Genomic DNA, 22,337 nt, shown 5'->3' on the forward strand with positions numbered 1-22,337 from the left:
GGTTTAGTACCTCAGCCAGACCATCTGCCTCCATACATAGGTCTCCTTTTTGGTCCCTAATCGACCCCACCCCTCCTCTTACTACCCTTTTACTATTTATATGCCTATGGAAGACTTTTGGATTATCTTTTATGTTGGCTGTCATTCTATTCTCATACCTTCTCCCCTGCCTTTCCCCCTAATGGGAATGTACCTCAACTGAACCTAAACTATTTCCTCTTTAAAGGCAGCCCATTGTTCCACTACAGTTTTGCCTGCCAATCTTTGATTCCAGTTTACCTGGGCCAGATCCATTCTCATCCCACTGAAATTGGCCTTCCCCCAGTTAAACATTTTTACTCTAGATTGCTCCCTGTCCTTTTCCATTGCTAATCTAAACCTTATGATACTATGATCACTGTTCCCTAAATGTTCACCTAACTCCACTTGACCTACCTCATTCCTCAGAACCAGATCCAGCAATGCCTCTTCCCTTGTTGGGCCAGAAACATACTGATCAAGAAAGTTCTCCTGAACACACTTCAGAAATTCTTCCCCTTCTCTGCCCTTAACACTACTACGATCCCAGGCTAGATTAGGATAGTTGAAGTCCCCCATTATTACTACTCTATAGTTCCTGTATCTCTCTGTAATTTCTCTGCAGATTTGCTCCGCTATATCTTTCCCACTATTTGGTGGTCTATAGAATACACCTAGTAGTATAATGGCACCTCTATTATTTCTTAACTCTAGCCATATAGATTCTGTCCTTGCCCCCTCCAGGACATCCTCCCTCTCCAGCACACTAACATTCTCCTTGACCAATACTGCCACACCACCTCTTATCTTTCCTTCCCTATGTTTCCTGAACACTTTATAACCAGGAATATTTAATACCCAATCCTGTCCTTTTTTGAGCCAGATCTCAGTTATTGCCACAACATCATATTCCCATGTTCTAGTGTAATGCCCCCTAACTCTTCCACCATTACAAAGTGACGTGCTTATACTTGTGAAACGTGCTACATTAATCCTATTCATTCCTTGTTGAAATCGCTCCAGATGTGCAGACCATAATTAATGCATATCATTTTTCTTTTCCTTTATAGATAAAGAACACAGCTGGGAAGATGAGGACTGGGGAGCATGGGAAGATGGTGAATTGAAAGAAACTGTAAGACCAAATCGTCAGTTGTTGATTTAAAAAAAAAAAAAAAAAAAATCATAATTGATACCTAGTTGAGTCTTGTGGGATTAGTGGGCCGATACTGGTTTGGTTAAGGACCTGGTTGTACATTCTCATAGATTGAGGGTAGTTATTAATGGTTGTGGCCCTGAATACGGGCCAGTTACTCGTCGAGTCCTGTAGGGATCAGTAAAAGTTATTGCTCTTCACCATCTTTATCAATGATCTGGATGAAGGCATCAGAGGACCTATCGGGAGTTTGCGGATGTTCTGAAGATATGTGCAGCTGTAAGGACCATTGATGAAATAGAGAACTGCAGGCAGATTGGGATGCATTGTCGAGGGTGGACTAATATCTGGCAGATGTATTTTAATATTGAAAAATACAGCATTGTAAGCATACGAGGGAGACTCCGTATTAGTTGTGTGATGACTTTATTGATACAATCACTTTAGCAATAGTACAGAAGAATAAGCAAACCGGTAACCCGCTCCTCTGGGTGGCAGTGCTTCTTCCTGACGTTCTTCCTTTGATTCTCTACAATGAGTTCTCCATTTTCCCCCCATTTATATTTCCTGTCTCTTCCTGCTGTGTCATTTGATCACCCTGTGGTCCAAGTTCTGTGGCTCTACTATCATACTTTCTTTTTGTTGTTCACTTTACTTCACGTGAAAAGCCACGTGATTAATACGCAAACTCACCTTTGGATTGTGCAAAGATTATAATCTAACCATCTGCCCTTCCATTGAATAATAGCCCTCCTGCTGTTATCAAATGGTCCTCTTATCATTACCGCACACAATATGATCAAACAGGTTTCAGTTTACTGCTGCATCATCCAAAACTTATTAACCCCCATAAGAAAGAAGTACTTGCCTTATATAGCGCTTTTCACGACCTCATGATGTCTCAAGGCGCTTTACAGCCAATAAAGTAGTTTTGAACTGCAAGTCACTGTTGTGATGTAATGTTTAAATTCTACCATTACCACTCTACTTGCTTTAAGCTAATCCTTAAAAATGTAATTCTATCATTACTCTGCTTCCTTACAATTCTAAGTTTGTATACACCATGCAGGGTTACGTGCTCAAGGCTGCTGAATGGGAGAAAGACCTGGGGGTTTTGTGTGTGATTCATTGAAGATCCAATGTTGCAAGGTTATTGTGAAAGCGAATAGGGTGTTAGTATGTATTGCTAAGGACAATTAAATATAAAATAAGAAATACTATCCTTTCCTTGTACCCTCACACTGTATGAATATCAAGGCCTGGAAAAGGTTCACTGGTTGGTTCAATGGGGCACTTGACTGATACTTAGTTTAAGGGCCCTTGAATATCTGGACAGGCTTGGAGAACTGGAGCATTTTACTTTGGATAAGTGTAGATTTTGAGGAAATATAATTTGGCGTTTACAAATAATGAAGGGATTCGATTCTGTGGAGATGTTTGCCATGCGCGTGAACTTAGCCAGCTCTCATTTGAATGCTTGCAGTGAATCCACTACACGCGCTGGCAACTTATTCCAGAGATCAACGACTCTCGGTGGAAAAAAATTATGCCTTATAATCTAGTTATATGCTGTCGTAACTTGTACTTATGTTTCCTAGTCTTTGCTAACTCTCATCTTCTGAAGACAGTATAGCGAGCTTCAGGAAACTTTGGTAGCCCATAACTCATTTGACTCGTGACTTCTGTCTAGAAATTCCATCTTGGGCATTTGTCAAGTTCACTTTTAAAAGATTGCAGTGGTTCCTATCCACTTCACATTTCTGCACTTTGTTCAAGGGCGACTCTGTAAATAGAAATACTTCTTGACATCTCTTTGTCTATGCATTTTATAGACGTGACCTGTCATCACATCATCCCCGTCTATCTCAAATAACTTCTCAAAATTAACTGCGTGCGTTCCAAACGGTTAGATCCTATTCTCATAAATAAGAGTTCCAAGGTTGGCTATCATCCTGGTCACTTCCCTACGAACCTTCTCCGGAGCTGCTTCACCATCTGTGGCCTGGTATTTGCTGTTGATTACACCCATAAATTGTCATAAACACCCATAAAATGCCATAATCACCACGCAATACTGCTTTCCATGTGAAACATTGAGGAAATTTGGATGCAACTGACTTGTGGCCATTTTTGCACTAAGCCTGAATTTCTTCGATTCTTTTATGCCGGTTTTAAGAAACCTTCACCCAGACCCTCTGCTGCTCATCAGCATAGCCCCGCCCCTCCATCCGAAAGAGCATACAATGCAAAATTCTTGCATTTACGCAGGCTCCAAGTATGTATATTTTCACCCTAATTTTTAAGCACACACTCCCCCTTTTGGATTTGCATTTCTTGAGAACTGTAAGTATAATAGTTTGGTGACATGCAAAACAACAACCTAGCGCCTTTAACGTAGAAAAACGTCCCAAGGTGCTTAACAAGAGCATTATCAGTTAAAAGAATTGACAGTGCACCACAGAAGGAGATATCAGAACAGATGATCAGAAGCTTTGTCAAAGAGTAGGTTTTCAGGAGCATCTTAAAGGAGGAGAGAGAGGTAGCGAGATGGAGAGGTTTAGGGAGGGAATTCCAGAGCTTGGGGCCAAGGCACTGAAAGCACGACTGTCAGTGGTGGAGCGATTAAAATCGGGGATGCACAAGATACCAGAATTGGAGGAGCACAGAGATCTTGAAGGTTTGTAGGACTGACAAGGTTACAGATATAGGGAGGGGTGAGGCCATGGAGGAATTTGAAAACAAGGATGAGGATTTTAAAATTGAGACGTCAGATTGGGAGCCAGTAGAGGTCAGCAAGCACAGGGATGATGGGTGAACAGGACTTGGTGCGAGTTAGGACACGGGTAGCAGAGTTTTTGATGACCTCAGGTTTACGGAGGATAAAACGTGGGAGGCCGGCCAGGAGTGTGTTGGAATAGTCAAGTCTAGATGTAACAAAGGTATGGATGAGGGTTTCAGCAGCAGGTGAACTGAGGCTGGATCGTAGTCGGGCGATGTTATGGAGGTAGAAATCGGCAGTATTGGTGATGGAGCGGATATGTGATTGGAAGCTCATCTCGGGAGGCCAAACACAACACCAAGGTTGCGAACAACTGGCTCAGCTTCAGACAGTGCCAGGGAGAGGGATGGAAATGGTGGTCAGGGAACGGAGCTTGTGGCAGGTACCAAAGGCAATGGCTTCAGTCTTCCTAATATTTAGTTGGAGGAAATTTCTGCTCATCCAATACTGAGTCGGACAAGCAGTATGACAAATCAGACAGTGGAACGGTCAAAAGAGGTGGTGGTGCGATAAAGCTGAGTGTTGTCAGTGTACATGTGGAACCTGATGTGTTTTCGGATGATGTCGCCAACGGGCAGCATTTAGGTGAGAATTAGAAGGGGGCCAAGGATAAATCCTTAGGGGACTCCAGAGGTAACATTTCAGTTTAAGTACCCTTTTAACGATGTGATAAGTGTTAATTACTGCCAGTTAACCTCTGGCACTGAAAATTAACTATTAACGGAATGGGAAGAGAAGCCATTGCAGGAGATTCTCTGTTTATGATTTGATAAGAATGGAACCAGGTAAGGGCAGTTCCATCTAGCTGGACGACGCAGAAGAGACATTGGAAGAAGATGGTGTGGTCAACTGTCGAAGGCTGCAGATAGGTTGAGAAGGATGAGGAGGTTTAACCATGTCTATATAAGTATTTTTGAATACAAGACGATCAGGCCAGATACACTTTCATAATGGAAAACAATTCTTATCCACTTTCTGCTCAACATATAATCATGGCCCATAATTGGCAAATGCCACAGCAACTTCACGTGAGGGCAGATGCGCGGTTAAATGTGGAAATTCAAAAGTTGTTGTCGAAGATGTGCTGCTCCGCTGTTAGCTTTGCGAAAACGGCATCTTGCCAACTGGCTCACCATTGAAATGCATTGAACGACATGAAGTTGGTGTACTTGCGTGGTAGATATGAACTAAACTCGCCACAGAAATTTAAATCTTGTCCATTCCAGCCTAAGTACCCCTTTAATGACGTGATAAGTGTTAATTACTGCCAGTTCACCTGTGGCACTGAAAAATAACTGTTAAACGTGTGCAGACGTTAGCCCTTCAGGTTTTAATTGTTGGTGGAAATTTTAAAAATGTAAAATTAAAATTTTTTTTAACCTTTTTTTCCCCTCTCAATCCAATCTTTCTTTCTCTCTCTCTCTCTTTCTCTGTACCGAATTTGACATTGAATTCACCCATTCTAACTTGCACTTCCTTCTCAGTCCTTGCACTGTTAGTGTCACAATCCTTCAATCTGATTTGTTAAGGAGATGCACAGTTGCTTGACCTGTTCACTCGGGTCCCTGTTTCCCTCGCTGCGACATTATCCGCAACTTGCCACGCCTAAACATCCAATCCTAAACATGCAAGGGCAAGTCGAACTAACGGCTGATGCCATTAGATACCCTACCAGAGCAAGTTATGGCCCCATGGCTGTAAATAATAAATGTCTGCAAAAAGATCAGCAGCATATGGAATGTAAGGGTTGGCAAATGATCTTCGTATTAGTAGCCCAATATGTTGAGGAAGTGAGTAAGATTGCCATGTGAGATCTTCCTTTAAGAGTCACGCTCATCGGATCTACATGCTCTTTGCTCTGGGTTTTGGATATTAAAATACACTTTGCGTCAGAATCCTTGCTTAAGACTGTGGCATGTATGGCTGCCATTGTAACTCTCGAGACTGTTGTAATGAAATTAGGAAACAGATTTTATCTGAGGACTGTTTGTTTGTTTTACAAAGGTTCCACAAATCAAGGAAGGTGACTGAGGCTTTTGTACTGAATGACCAGGATTTTAAAAAAAATCTGTATTTCTCCCTCCTACTTCAGTTAGTTTGATTGAAGTGTGTTGAACTGCAATTAAGAGCATTCGAACCTTCCTAATTCAACATAGTTGTCAGCTTTGCTGCTATTAGTTTAAAACAGTGCTTGGAAAACATATTACTTTCTGCTTGGTGAGTAGGAACGTGACTAAATTATACTTTCCTTGGTAAATATTAACCAGAGAAATAAATCATCAAAAGGTACAGTTTATCTCTTCTATCGACTGGTTGGTCATTAGGGGAAAGGAAGAGCTGCAGCAGACAACACTAGTGGGCCTTTCATTCTAGTCTTTCCTCTCTTCCCTCCATATATCTAGTATAACAACAAAGACGACTTGCATTTATATAGTACCTTTAACATAGCCAAACGTCCCAAGATGTTTCAGAGGTGTATAAATGAACTTCAGTTTCTTCCTCCATATTGATAAGTAGTCTCACTGCTCTTGATGTGTCTGGATCCAGTCCACCTTTCCTGTATCAACCGGGTTACCCCCAAAAACAGTCTTATAAATCGTGCTTACAGCATTTGGCTGAAAGAATTTATCCAGCACCAGCTAGCTGGCCACTTGTTTACTGCTGTTTTTCATCCCTTTTCCAGAGTCTAATACTTGCTCTGAATGTACAGCTTTACAGACCTTAACTTTTGACTTTTCTGGCAAGCTTAAACTGACAGTTGAGTACCTGCCTTCTTCCATGACATTAGAGGGCAAATTAAGGGAGCATCACTTGCAGGCGAACGAGGGTTAAAGATACGGCTACAACATTGTATTGTCAACTTTCTGATCTGCAATCTCTTTGGATACAGTTCCCTGGTGGCAATATAGGATCGTTTAATTTACCCGAAACCTCCATGTGAACAACCACCTACTACGCTTCCACTTAGTGCATTAATCCAGGGTTGTCAAAGCTTTAGTTTTCATGAGCTACATGGATACATAGCATAGGTACCTCAGGCCACGTATAAATTTTTAATCTATGTTCCCTAATCTTGGGATGTTAATGGTTACAGATTTTGGTGCTCTGATTTAGGATACATCCACCAGTGAGGCAACAGTGTGAAGAGCACTATCCAAACCGCCAGGCCCACAAGATTCAAACAAAATACACCAGGAAGTAAGAAATTCAAATCGGACTGAATTGTAAGGTTTTGAGGGATGATTGCCAGTGTTTGGGCGAGGGAGGGGCTGTGGCCCACACCCTGCGTTGGCACATCCACCTCCTTAACATCTGTAATTTTGCTCTCTGTAAACAAACCACCAATCTATTAACTTGATCATTATAATAAAAGAACTGTCCATATATCATCATTGGATATTCTATTCTACTACGATAACCTTTTTCTTCACAGCTTTTCCTTTGTTTGATTAAGCTGCTCTGCCTTTCACTCAGTTTCTCCTGCCTCTTCCTGAATAATGTCCTTGGTATTATCCAGTGCATGAAAACGGTATGACGCTGTTATTCTGTGTCCGTCTACTATTCTGCCATTTTTGTTCTTCTCCACCCCCCTCCCACTATACTTCCCTTAATATACTCTTCTCCAACTGATTGTTGTCTCAATAGCCGAGTCCATTTGAATGATTTTTTGCACCGGTCATTCCCCACAAGCACATAAATCCTATTCATCAATTACATTGGTTGCTAATCAATTTACTGAAGGAGAGCCAATGTGTTTATTGTACAGTTGAGACTCTGACTTAAATGCGTTTGCAATCTATTTCTGATCCTGCTATGTCCTTTAACAACTTAAAAGTATCTTGCAAGTAGCTGAAAATTATCAGCCACTGTCCCTACCTAAATCGTTGCTGCTCATTTGGTCTGAAGCTAAGTTCCCTGATTTTTCTTTTTGGACACTTCAGTTATCATTTGAGACTATAAATGGCAACCATTTTGAAACTGTTTAAAACTTGTTTTGTTTTCCACTGGGACACTATTAATGTTCTTACTTTTAGTTCTGAAATTTGTTACAGAAGGAAGATAATTCCACAAGTAAGGCACCAATAGTGTCATGGCTTCAGGACTGTGTGATCTCACTGTCACCAACAAATGATCTAATGGTGATAGCAAGGGATCAGAAAGCTGTCTTTCTAGTGCGTAAGTATTAGTCCTTTTGTGAACATATGATTGATGTTTTTAAAAAAAAAAAAAAAAAAAATCCGTTTAAAAAAAAAAAAATCCTTTTTTTGAGGCTTATTAGTTTACTTTTGTTGGAATACAAAACTGCAGAATTCAAGATGGTATAAATTTTTAATGAGTTTTGCTTGTAAAAGTAAAACCTTAAATCTTCCAGAAATAGTCTTGTTTTCAATTTATGAATTAATTTTTTTAATATTTGGTTTTTAGCAAAATGGAAACCCAATGAAAAGGGTAAAGATGAAATGCAGTATTGTGTTACCTGGAGTGGTACGTTGAATGTTGAAGAAGGGTAAGTATATTTTGGTAAGAATTCTGGAGTTAATTGTGGTATTTTGATGACCGTGTTCATTTAAATGAACGATCATCTGCAAGGGAAGTACTGTGTACAGGTGAATCTTTGAAAGAAATCTTTGTGTAATACACTTTGTGCAGATGTGATTTCTCGTTCAGTTGCCAATAAAATGTTTGTACCTATGTGAAAATGGTGATTCACAGGGTTTTGTGCCCCCAATGTGCTGTGCTGCAAAATGGTGATTATTTTGTCTCTTAATCTCTCCTGCCTTCCATCCTATCACAGACCTTCCCTTTTGTTCTTTCCTCCCCTCCCCCCCTTTCCCTGCCCCTGCACTTGTTTAAAAACCTGTTCCATCTCCAGGGTTTCCCAGTTCTGATGAAGGGTCATCGACCTGAAACGTTAACTCTTTCTCTCTCCACAGATGCTGCGTATTTCCAGCATTTTCTGTTTTTATTTTATGATCACTGTTGACCTTGGTATTGATTTGTTTTATTTATCCCTGGATGCTAATTTTGAATCAATTTTATTTAGTTTCAGTGAGTAACGTGGCTAAAATTTATTGTATCTCCTTGAAATTATACTTTTAAAATCTAATAGCCATTACAGTTTTGTTTGATTTCTGTATACCTCATAACTAATGGACTACCACTCTGCAGCACATTAGGGCCAACAAATATTAGTGGATGCCATGTAGTTACTGATCTAATTGATACAGGGCAGCAGTTTGCATCTATTTTAGGAGCAATTTCCCACTCTCTCTCCTCCCCTCACCCACAACATTGGGAGCAAATTGTAATTGCTTCAGTTCAAATGATGCTGCCTCAGAGGTCAGTTTACATAATGGAAAACTAACAACTTGGCGATGGGGAGTAAAAGTTTTAAACTGATTTCTGATTGCAAATTAGCACTGATGTGGATCTAAGTTGCAGGCCAGAAAAATAATTTTCTGGAAGGTAGAAATACAACGTAAAGAACAGTGAGGACCTCCAGTGAGTTATTGGATGATGGGTATGTTAGAGTAGACTTCTTCATGTTATATCAAACATCATCACTGAGTATACACCATGATTCACACACTAACTAAAACTGCAACTAACAGGTATGTAGTCAGTACAGTTTGTACTGTTTTTTCCCCTATCTTTAATTTTTTTTAAAAGCTCAGCATGGACTTTAACTGTTGAAATTTGTCCTTCTGCTTATCTTCAGATAATTATGGATAAAGCCCAATAGATTTTGTTAGTGACTGAACGAAGCATTGTATCATTTTGAGAAAAAAATGGTGAAAAATTTTACAAAAAGCATTTTGAGTGATTCTGTTGACTCATAGACGTTTGATTGTGAAATATTGATATAAGGGTTTTCCCATAATAAAATTGTTACCTAAGGTTTTCCCATTAACCTGGGGTTTCAACATTATAAAAGCATGATCCAGGAAGCAAGGTTAATGTGTACTGGAAGTGTGTGCCATACACAAGACTTGGTAATGTATGGATAGATATTAAAAACATACAAGTATACTGCAGTGGTCTGCTGAAACCTGTCCCCTAGAGTTTCTGTGATTCTAATTTCTAATGCAATCTTCTTCTTAGGCAGTCCCTCGGAACCGAAGATGACTTGCTTCCACATTAAAAATGAGTTCGCAGGTGACTGATGAGTCCAATGCGGGACGTACAGTCTCTCACAGGTGGGGCAGATGGTGGTTGAAGGGGCCGTTGGGTGGGGTGCTTTGGTTGACGTGCGCTCCTTGCGCTTGGCTTCTGCTTGCTCCCGACGAAGAGACTCGAGGTGTTCGGCGCCTTCCCGGATGCTTCTCCTCCACTTTGTACGGTCTTGGGCCAGGGATTCCCAGGTGTCGGTGGGGATGTTACACTTTTTCAAGGAGGCTTTGAGGGTGTCCTTGAAGCGTTTCCTCTGCTCACCTGGGGCTCTCTTGCCGTGCCGGAGCTCCGAATAGAGCGCTTGTTTTGGGAGTCTCGTATCGGGCATGTGGACAATGTGACCCATCCATCGGAGCTGATTGAGCATGGTCAAAGCTTCGATGCTGGGGATGTTGGCCTGAGCAAGCACACTGACGTTGGTGCGCCTATCCTGCCAATGGATTTGCAGGATCTTGCGGAGGCAGTGTTGGTGGTACCTCTCCAGTGCTTTGAGGTGCCTGCTGTACATGGTCCATGTCTCTGAGGCATACAGCAGGGCAGGTAGCACTGCTGCCCTGTAGTCCATGAGCTTAGTGCCGGGTTTGAGGTCCTGGTCTTCAAACACACTCTTCCTCAGGCGACCGAAGGCTGCACTGGCACACTGAAGGCGGTGTTGGACTTCGTCATCGACGTCTGCCATTGTTGACAGTAGGCTCCCGAGGTATGGAAAGTGGTCCACGTTGTCCAAGGCCTTGTCGTGGATTTTGATAATCGGGGGGCATAACTGTGGCGGGGGCAGGTTGGTAGAGGACCTTTGTCTTACGGATGTTTAGTGTAAGGCCCATGCTCTTGTATGCTTCGGTGAAGGTATTTACGATGGTTTGGAGTTCGACCTCCGAGTGAGCACAGACGCAAGCATCGTCTGCATACTGTAATTCGACGACAGAGGATGGGACGACCTTGGATCTGGACTGGAGGCGACGGAGGTTGAACAGTTTCCCGTTTGTTCTGTAAATTAGCTCCACTCCAGTGGGGAGCTTACTGAGGGTGAGATGGAGCATTGCAGCAAGGAAGATTGAGAAGAGCATTGGTGCGATGACACAGCCTTGCTTGACCCCGGTTCGTACGTGAATTGGGTCTGTGGTGGAACCGTTGGTCAGGATCATGGCTTGCATGTTGTCGTGAAGCAGGCGGAGGATAGTGACAAACTTTTGAGGGCAGCCGAATTTGAGGAGGACACTCCATAATCCCTCACGGTTGACAGTGTCAAAGGCCTTTGTGAGATCAAAGAAGGCCATGTACAGCAGTTGGTGCTGTTCCCTGCATTTCTCTTGTAATTGACGTGCGGTGGAGATCATGTCCATTGTGCCCCTTAGTGGGCGGAATCCGCATTGTGACTCTGGGAGGAGCTCTTCGGCCACTGGGAGAAGGCGATTGAGGAGGATTCTTGCGATGACGTTTCCTGTGGCAGATAGCAGGGAAACTCCTCTGTAATTACTGCAATCGGACTTGTCACCTTTCTTGAAGATGGTCACAATTACGGCGTCTGAGATCCCCTGGCATGCTCTCCTCCTTCCAGATAAGAGAAATGAGTTCATGAATTTGCGCCAGTAGTGCTTCTCCTCCATGCTTTAGTGCCTCGGCGGGGATGCCATCTGCTCCCGAGGCCTTGTTCTTCAGTTGTCGGGTGGCCTTTTCAACCTCATGCCGGGCTGGGGTTGTGCTGAGATGGTGGCGGGTAGCATGCTGTGGGATGGAGTTGAGGACACTCGTGTCGAAGACCGAGTCGTGGTTAAGGAGATCTTCGAAGTGCTCCTTCCAGCGGGCACTGACTGCTTCTCTTTCCTTGATGAGTACCTCTCCGTTCTTGGCCCGCAGTGGGGAAGGGCCTTAGGTGCTTGGGCCGTAGATGGTCTTGACTGCGCTAAAGAATCCACGCACGTCGTGGTTGTCGGCTAGCTGCTGGATCTCCTGCGCTTTCTCCACCCACCATCTGTTCTTTAGGTCGCGAGTTTTTTGTTGGACCTCGGCCTTCAGGCTTCTGTAGAGCTGCTTTCTTGCTCTCGAGTTCTGTTGCTGTTTCCAGATCAGAAATGCCTTGCGCTTGCGGCTTATTAGCTCCTGGATCTCCTGGTCATTCTCGTCGAACCAGTCTTGGTGTTTCCTGGTCGAGTGACCGAGCATCTCTTCACAGGTGCTGATTATGGAGGCCTTGAGTGCAGACCAGACGCCGTGGGCACTCTGTGTCTCTGCATCACTGGGAGTCGTCAGGTTGTTTGTGAGGTGCAGGCTGAATAGGGCTTTCTTAGCGGGGTCTTTGAGTGCTCCAGCGTTAATTTTCCTGCGGCATTGTTTCTGTTGCCGCCGCTGTTTTGGGGCTGCATTGATGGAGATGATAGAGCGGATTAGGCAATAAACCAGTGTGGACTGTGATGGCTGAGCTGATGGGTGCTTTTAGGTTTAGTTGACTTTGGTTTGCTTGAGCCATTTTCCAGCATTAGAAATTATGATTCACAGAATTGTTGTGAGGCAAGGTTGCATTGGGACCCTGTGTCTTTTTATATATCACAATTATATATTTAATATAAACAACAACAAAAAAAGCCTATATGGCTTGTATTTGAAGAGAATTGTCTGAGTGAACTGCTTGGTACCTGGTTGAATAATTTCACTAAACCAAGGTTTTAGCTGTTTGATTTCTCTTTTAGTAAGGTTATTGCTCCACTTGAGATCTGTAATTTGCCATTAATACGTGACATCTAATTTGATTACTTGTGTTTCTTTTTCTGCAGTGAATGCGTAAGTAGTGCTATTTGCATTCCACTAGCAAGCCAGAAGAGGTAAGCATTTTTACTCTAGAATCCTAGTATAACTGTAGGTTTGATCAAAATAAATGAAATGTTCACTAAATACCATGAACCTTTGGATTGCAGTAGATCTGTTTTGGGGTTTTTTATGCCACGAGTAATGTTAATATTTTCTTTCCGAAAACTCGGTAGATGAAAACTGGTTGTGCAATGGACATAGAAGAATCATTGCATATGTAATAGTTATGCAATCATTTCATCTTTGGCTTATTAGCTAGTCTAAAATTTAGCAGAAAGACCTATTGTACACAGATATTTTTTCCTGCCAGTTATTAATAATGGCCATAAAGTATGTAAGTGGGCAGTATGTGTAAAGATGGCAAAACAAACTAAAATAATTAACAAGTTCTTTTGGAAAATATGCTGTTTTTAATGAGAATAAAATGAAGCATTACAGTATTCCAAGATCTTACTAAAAAGATGCCATTTAAACAGACTAACAGGATATGTAACCCTTTTCTATCCAGAATCTTGTAAAACTCATAAGCAATGCTGGCTGTCACTTGAAACCTTTGTCAGATTTTGGTCTGTAAAAATGTGTTTTTTCAAAAATGATGTTCATTATAGGTTCAGTAATATTTGGTTGCTTTCGGTCACTGAATCTTTTTTATAAATTGTTTTGCAGTTGGGCTCCTGCTGTAATGTAATGAATCTTTTGAGAGGGTATTGGGTTAAGTATAGCATTGTGGGTTCTCTTGATGGCTCAGTGGCTAGACAGGTGCTTTTGGGTTTATTTTGAATAGTCTTGGCCTGATCTAGCTGATACTGGCAAGGCCACTTTTATTGACCATTCTTAGTTGCCCTGAAAAGGTGATGGTGGGACTTCTCCTTGAACTGCAACAGTCCTTATGATGATTGTGCTCCCACAATGGTGTTAGGCAGGGAATTCCAATATATTAACCCAGCAACACTGAATGAATGGCAATATATTTTCAAGTCAGGATGATGTGTAACTTGGAGGTGATGTTCCTACAACATTGCTGCTCTTGTCCTACGTGGTCGAGGTTGTAGGGGAGGGAAGTGCTGTGGAAGTAACATTGAGTTGCTGAAGTGCATCCTTTAGATAGCATATACTGCAGCCACAGTGCACTGTTGATCGAGTGGGTGGATACGGAGTCCAGTGGTAGGGGTAGTGTACTGGTCTCGCTAGACTTGCTCCTATCTAGTTATCCAGCCAGCTAAACACTCATTCAAATAATTCCTCGACAAGCGGGTTTGCTGTTTTGAAGCTTTACTTGAACAAATTTGTGAAACTGTAAACAAAGACAAAGTATGTTTTGTACATAGAACTGAGTACTATACATTAGATGTTACCTAAGATATAAACATATTTATAACAATAGAATAGACTAATTGTATAACTAAATAGCACTTGAGCTAAACTTCTGTAGCTAACAACTAATAACTTCTTATAAACAAAGTATTGTCAAATACTACACTGACAAAGTTGCTATCATGTTAACAAACAAAGATACTCACAGACATTGCGTCCTGCCCAGCATATAAGATGAGATTACACAGGATTGAGAATCCCTCATGGGAGATTCTCCATAACTCAGTAGGTTCTTTCTGGAATACTACTTCCGGGTTAAAACAGGAACAAGGTCAAATGACCTATTGCAGTATACTAACACTGCTATACACTAACTACCACTAGAGGGTGCTATCTACATGTAATAAGTCCAGAACAGGTAGTCAGTCACATGTTCTGGATGGTGTTGGGGCTGCACCTATCGGGTGAGTATTCACTCACATTCCTGAAGAACCTTGCAGATGGTGCAGAGACTTTGAGGGTCAGAAGTTGAGCCATTCGCCACAAAATACCCAGCTTCTGCCCTGCTCTTGTAGCAGCATTGTTGATGTGGCTGTTCCTGTCAAGCTTCTGGTCAAAAGTGACCCCCCCCTATCCTGCCCAATGTGTTGATAGTGGGGGGGCTTGTGTGCTGTTGAAGGTTGGGGGGTGGTGGATGGGATGGCTACCTCTTTTTTGAAATAAACATTAACCCCTACTTGCTCTGCATGAAACTCCCATTTCTTAATTTGCCTGCCCTATCTACTACCTGTCTGCTTTCATAAAGTTGCTTGGACATCTTCAGTTAACCATATGCTATTTTTGTGGTATTTGCAAATTTTGATATCCCTCCAGTCTAAACAAAATCTTATAGCTGCTATTCTTTATTTTCAGTTAATTTTCTATCCATGCTGCCACATTCCTTTAATACCGTACACCTTAATTTATCAAGCTTCCGTGCAGCTCCTCCTCAAACTCCTTTGGAAAATCCATATATTCAGCATCCACTGTATTTCTATTCTGAAAAGATAATGTTGACTTCTCAAATTTGTCAGATGCAGCTTGCTTTTGACAAAGCTGTGTTATCTGTCCTTAATTAACCCATGCCTTTCTAAGAGAATATGAACCGTATCCTGTACTATGGCTTCTCAACACTTGCCCACTACTGATAAACTGACTAATCTGTAGTTTATCCCTTTTTACCCTCCTTGAACACGGGTATTACACTAGCAATCCTAAAATTCTCTGACACAACTTCTATATATGAGGATGTTTGCAAGTTTATGTTCTTTGCTCAGATTTCTAGGACCAGTGTCCAGTTGTGCATGGACTTTGGATTTAGGCTGCATTTACATGATAATTATAGCACTGTATGAAGAAGCAAAATTGCCAGAGCTGTAGTGTGAATGTACCCTAGAATTTTATATTCATGATTTTGAAAAATTTGTTGCAGTGCAGTTTATGCACTGTCAAAAATGCTGAACTAAATAAAACTCTTTTATGATTGACAGAAGTTCCACAGGACGACCAGACTGGACATGTATAATTGTTGGTTTTACCTCTGGATATGTACGATTTTACACCGAGGTAATTAATTCAGATTTTAATTTTGGTGAGGGGAGAATCCAAATATGAGCTTCAAAATGAACTACTCTGGTTAAGCATCTCTAATGCTTAAAAAAAAACTCCATGCTAACACTCTGGTCAGCATGAGGAGGAAAGTTTGCACTGAAAAGATAAGAAGGGTATGTGAAAAGAGGAAAGTTATTTTAAAGGAAGACTTCAATCAACCTGCATAGAATTACATAGCATATACAGTACAGAATTGCATAGAATATACAGCACAGAAACCGGCTATTCAGCCTAACTAGTCCATGCAGGCGTTTATGCTCATTGGAACCTAATATAAACTGGTTTAGTCAGAGTTAGTAAATGTATTGCATGACTGCTCTTGACCCTGTACATCAAGGAAGACATGAAAATCAATACTCACCTGATATGATATTTATTAATGATCTAGAAAATGTACAAGAAACTGAAGTCTTGGCACCTGTGAACATAATGAACATAAGAACATAAGAAAAAGGAGTAGGCCATTTGGCCCCTTGAGCCTGCTCTGCCATTCAATAAGATCATGGCTGATCTTCTACCTCATCTCCACTTTCCTGTCCTATCCCCATATCCCTTGATTCCCTTGATTCCCATAATATCCAAAAATCTATCGAGCTCTGTCTTGAATATACTCAATGATTGAGCCTCCACGGACTGCTGGGGTAGAGAATTCCAAAGATTCACCACCCTCTGAGTGAAGACATTTCTCCTCATCTAGTCCCAAATGGCCAACCCCTTCTTCTGAGACTGTGCTCCCTGGTTCTAGACGCCTCCAGCCAGGAGAATTTTGCATATTTCAATGAGATCACCCCTCATTCTTCTAAACCGGGGAATATAGGCCAATGTTGAAGCTTATCATGATCTGGGATTCAGAAATAGCCAAGATCAAGAGCCAGGTATATAATTTTAAAAGAGCTAATTTCAATGAAATGAGAAACAATTGAAGCAAATTAATTGGGGGAGGTTGCTCAGTGCCATTCCAGTCAAAGACAAGTAAAGCACCTTTTAAAAAAAAATATAATGTAGAGCATGTGGGATAAAAACATTCTCAAAACCCACAAGCTTGGACGAAGCAAATATAGTTCTTAAGGAATTAACAGACAAATTATTAGTGAAATAAAGAGGGAAAAATGGCCTGTACAAATTCTGCAGGGAGAAAGGGGCAGGGGCTCACTGGGATGAATATAAGAAACTGCAGAAATGTGCTAGAAGTGGTGATCAGAGAGAGACCTGGAAAAAGCTGAAGCTGAGTTTTAAAAAACTATTGAGTGGCCAACAACAGCTGGAAGGCAGTCACAGAAGAGGTACAAATCATAAAAGATGCAAATAGGCTTGAAATTGAAGATGAGCGTTAAATAGTAAATATTCTTAATGATTATTTCCTCCAAGTATTCACAAGAGAAGATGTGAGCAACATGCTCTTTCCAAACAAAAATATCCCAAGTACAGGAAACTTTGTGCTATCCGGCACCGAGCTACTGCCGTTGCCTAAAAAGTGCCGTACACTCCAGAGTTAATGTTGAAAGATACGGAGATTCTTTTATCTCCGTATCTGACAACAATCACTGTTGCTTAGCAACAGCTTCTAAACACTCGTGTGTGGCTGCAAGGGTCTGTAGCTAAAGCTGTTGCTATAGCTATAGACCTTGCACTGCTTGACTGGAGAAAAAAAAAAGCAAAGAAAACAAACAAGAAGAATAAAAAACGGCACCTGATTTCTGCCGGTGGCTCCAGTTTGCCGGATAGCTCACCTCCGGATAGCACAAAGTTTCCTGTATAATCACTAACTTCACCATGAATTAGATAGACATTTTGGACATGCTAAATGGGCGCAGAACATAAAAATCCCCAGAGATAGAGGGTATTTATCCCAGAGTGCTGAGAGAGACTAAGAGAGATTTGTGAGGCACTGATTATCATTACTAAGTAGTCATTGGGCATGAGACTGGAAATATGCTAATGGGCCCATATTCAAAAAAAGTGACAAAACAGACACTTTAGTCTTAATTCGTTCCATCATTTTGCATGGAATACAATTCTCAGAAGAAAGCTTGAAGATCATCTGGACATCAGTAACTAAGTTAACAGCAGTCGGCATGGCTTCAGAGGGGGAAGACCCTGTCTGATCAACCTCTTCAAATTTTTTAACAAAGTGACAACCCAAGTGGATTGTGGAAAACCCAATGACATGGTGTCTCTTGACTTCTAAAAGGCATTTGATTACGTTCCATGCAAAAGCCCTTAAACTCAAAACTGTCAATGTTAAACCCTGGGAATAGATAAAGGACTGCCCTGAAGAGTAGGAAGCAACGAGTACTTGTTAAAGGAATTATGTCAGTGGAGGGATGTTCCAAGTGGGATACCTCGCTTTGGTGCTCAGACCATTATGGTTTTTAATTTACATAAATTATCTGGATTTAGAAACTGAAAGCAAAGTGGTCACCTTTGCAGACATTACCAAACTAAGGAGGACAGTGTAACTGGAGGAGGTAGCTCAGAAATTACAGAATGAGTTGGGCAAAAAATATGTAGGCAGAATAATGGCAGTTGAAATTTAATGTAGACAAATGACCAGTGCTACACATGGGAAGGAAACATTAGATGGCACACATACTGCATGGATGGTATTGAAATTGCTGAGGATGAAACTGAAAGCGACCCAAGAGTTCTTGGGCTCAATGCTAAATATGTCCAATCAATGCTACATAGCCAAAGCAGTGGAGTACGAATCAGGAGGTAATGATCAAACTTTAGTGCTCTGCCTAACCACACCTTTAATACTATGCCTAGTTCTAGTCACTAAGAAACGAGAGACATTCAAATGCTAGAGATAGTGCAGAGAGCCATAAAGCTGATCCCCAGCATCTGGGATCAGAGTTAGGAGCAAAGATTGAGTAGACTTGGCTTGACTGATGTCAGGAAATTCTTCTCCACACACAGTATCATCAGATGGAATAAACTAGAGTTTATGGAGCGATATATGTGCAAGTCGGGATGGTGTGTGACTTGGCGGTGATAGTGTTCCCATACTTTGGGGTGTCAGGATGTGAGCCACTCACTGTAGAATACCCAGCCTCTGACCTGCTCTTGTTGCCACAGTATTTGTGGCTGGTCCAGTTAAGTTTCTGGTCAATGGTGACCCCCAGGATGTTGTTGATTGGGGAGTTGACGATGGTAATGCTATTTAATGTCAAGAAAAGATGGTTAGACTCTTGTTGGAGATGGTCATTGACTGGCACTTAGGCACGAATGTTACTTGTCACATATCACCCCAAGCTTGGATGTTGTCCAGCTCTTGGTGCATGCGGGCATGGACTACTTCATTATCTGAGGAATTGTGAATTCTTGTCCTAAAGTTTTTTTGCAAAGTGCAGCAGCAGTAACAAATTACTGCCCTGCTGGATTTGTAGGGTGTTGCTACTCCCATTATTCATATTCAGTCAGTATATACAGTTTTGGCAGGAAATTATCAGTGACCTTTTTTTGGCAGCTAGCAGTGAACTGCTAAGATTATTATATCTGGGTATTGCTAGAGTATTGACCAAACTTGGAGATACCACCAAATACACACTTATTCAGGATGGGACACATTGTGGTGATGTGTTAAGATTGAAGAGCTTGCCAGCTAGAAATCTTACTCATTTGCAATTGGCAACAGATAGAGTACATGTTAACTTTCACAATTTAAAGGTTTTTTGAATAGTTTTGGGAGATTGTAAGTTACTTTAGGGACACTCAAACATCTCCAAATTTTTTGCCATGAATAAAACGTAACCAAATTTCCCTCTTAATAGCTCAGTCCAAAAGACTTTCTATTACATTTTGGAAACAAGATTACTGGAATTGAAATTTGCAAAACTGACCTCTTCAAAAGGAGAGGTAAGGAATTGGGTTTTGTAAATCTATTTGAAGGAGCACATTGTTTTATTTCGGATGTTTTCTCTTGAGCTGTTTTTTTTTTAAAACACACTTTCTTAATGCAACCATGTCCAGCTTCTATACCTTGTTTATAAGCTCAGAAGTGTGAAGGACATGACAGATCAGTTGCTGTATTACATACTGCATGGGAAATGACCAATTGCCTCCTAAGCCACTATCCTCTGCACTGCCACACCCCCCCCACCCAACCCCAACCACACTCTCGCCTCAAACGCGAAGAGCTTACTGAATTCTTTGTTTCTAAGATCAAGATCATCTATACAGTTGCTTGCGCTTCCTCCTGCTCCCAGCCTCTAACTTCTGGCCAGTCCTCCCACCACTATAGCTCTATCTTGTTGTGTTTTCTGGGCCATCTTCACCCCACCCCCACTCTTTCTAAGTTCATCTCATCCAGGAGACCCATTTCTTGCTCAATTAATCCTTTCACCAATCAAATTCTGATTGCGCAACATCCCTTTATTCTCCCATTCTAGTTGTTGTAGCCAATTAAACTATTCTTTTGTTTTTCAAAACTACCTTAACCCCCCCACCATTTCAAAAAATGTACCCTCGATACATCCATCTTCTCCAACTACTGTCCCATGTCCAATTTTCCTTTCTCTCCTAAGGGCTTTAAACGTGTTGTCACTTCCCAGCTCTTGTGTCCATCTCTTCTGAAAGTCTTCTGAATCCCTCCAGCCTAGCTTCTACCTTTCTCGCAGCATCAGAACAACCCTAGCCAAATTCATATATGGCATTCTCTGGGCCTGTGACACTGTGTCCATCCTCATCCTCAATTTTATAGACATGCAGTATGGTTGACCGCCTCTATCTCTCCACTTCTCTTGGCCCCTCGACTACCTCTGTCGTTGGATTGCTTGTCTGCTATCAAGTCCTGAATGAGGCACAACTTTGTCCAACTCTGCATCGGGAAGACCAAAACTACCATCTTTGCCACAAACTCTGCTTCTTGCTATTGACACCATCCTCCTTCCCAGCCATTTTCTGGGGCTGAAGCAGGCCATTAGTCATCAAATCATGTTTGATTGAGCTGATCTTTAAGTCTGGATTTTCCTCCTATTGGGTTAGTGGCAGAGCAGGAATACCACACGCCAATGTGAATCTACTGCTAACTTACAATTTATTCTTTTGTTTGCTATGCACGGTAACTTTGGGGTGGTAATATTGCACCTGATCGGTTTACTACTGTTGGGAGGGAGGGAAGTACAGTTCTGCCTGCAGCCTTTAATAAGCTGCAGGCAGTTAAAGGGCAACCGCCCATTTCTCGTTACCCTGTGACTCCATCTCCTTCCCTTTCTCTTGTGCTCTTAATGTCTGTGTCTCATTCTTGCTCTGTGTCTTAAAATTAAGCAGTCACAGATGTGGTCATAATGTGATTTTTGTTACGGCTATTCTGATGTTGAGGGCAGAAACCTCATTGGAGAGATTCAGACAAGGCGTATAGGAAAGGTAGGCAGGGATTTGGGTGATAAATAAAGAGGAAAAGCGATCTTTACAGATTTTGTAGCAGAGAAATGGAGAGGGATTCACTGGGATGAATGTAAGAAATTGCAGAAACACGCTAAAAAGCTGATTGGAAGATCAAAGATGACCGTCGAAAAACGCATAACCACAGAGGCAAAAAGAATTTTATACTTTGTTACATGGCGGTAAGAAGACAGTCAGACAAAATGCGAAAATGCAAAAATATGCAAATGAGCTTGAAACTGTGAATGAACACAAAATAGTAAATATTCTGATTTACTATTTGGAAGGAGTAATCACAAGGCAAGACATGAGCAATATGCTTTTCCCAAACTGGGATAACTGAAGCAAAGTAAATGACAGTCCTACACAGGCTTAAAGAGATTTTTTTTAAATGGAGTCCCCAGGGGTAGATGGTAATTATCCCCGAGTCCTGAGAGTGGATATGGAGAAGATTTGCACGGCATTGACAGTCATTGAGGGAATTACTGGACACTGGTGATTGGAAAGAGGCTAATGTGAAGTCCTGTCCTGTCCTGTCATGCCTCTGTCACTGTGTCCCATGGTGTGGTTCACTCATTATCCTGGCCTGTTTCTATTTGTGACCCAGGAGCTATTCACTCAGTCCTTTCCCAGATGCTCTCATAATTCATTTCCCATTGGCCCTCACCTGCTCCACTCTCGTCCACCTCACGCCTCGTTGATTGGTTTCACACTTCCATGGTCTAGCGAAAACGACTACCCCTGCCTCACAGGGTTTGATTCAAAGTTATATAATTTTAAAATGGAGAATGATGGCAGCTTGTGCTACCCACAATGCCACCCAGCATGTACCAGAAGCGAGTGAAGTTGATGGTGCCATAAAGCTGGTTGTCCGCTCAAAAACACAGACAGTGGCAACTATTATTACTTTCCATGCTTTTGAAAGAATTATCTCTATTCTTTATTTTTTGTAGACTGGTGTTCTCCTTTTAGCACAACTTTTAAATGAAGACCCAGTCCTGCAATTGAAATGTCGGACTTATGAGATTCCCAGACATCCGGGTGTGACGGAGCAGGTGA

At 41.6% G+C, this 22,337-nt stretch overlaps 1 protein-coding gene across 1 annotated transcript in view; it reads left to right on the forward strand.

Annotated features, from left to right (window-relative positions):
• rab3gap2 (RAB3 GTPase activating protein subunit 2 (non-catalytic)) overlaps positions 1-22,337 on the forward strand; it is a 116,169-nt gene that overhangs the window by 12,906 nt on the left and 80,926 nt on the right. Inside the window, exons 2-7 of the mRNA XM_085980986.1 lie at positions 1,089-1,153; positions 8,006-8,129; positions 8,379-8,460; positions 12,896-12,943; positions 15,773-15,848; positions 22,232-22,333. Coding sequence (XP_085837112.1) covers positions 1,089-1,153; positions 8,006-8,129; positions 8,379-8,460; positions 12,896-12,943; positions 15,773-15,848; positions 22,232-22,333 — 497 coding nt within the window. The remainder of the gene's footprint in view (positions 1-1,088; positions 1,154-8,005; positions 8,130-8,378; positions 8,461-12,895; positions 12,944-15,772; positions 15,849-22,231; positions 22,334-22,337) is intronic.

The sequence above is a fragment of the Somniosus microcephalus genome, chromosome 3 (genome assembly GCF_052327205.1).
Source record: "Somniosus microcephalus isolate GS21.2 chromosome 3, FLI_Smic_1.0, whole genome shotgun sequence".
Taxonomy (NCBI): domain Eukaryota; kingdom Metazoa; phylum Chordata; class Chondrichthyes; order Squaliformes; family Somniosidae; genus Somniosus; species Somniosus microcephalus.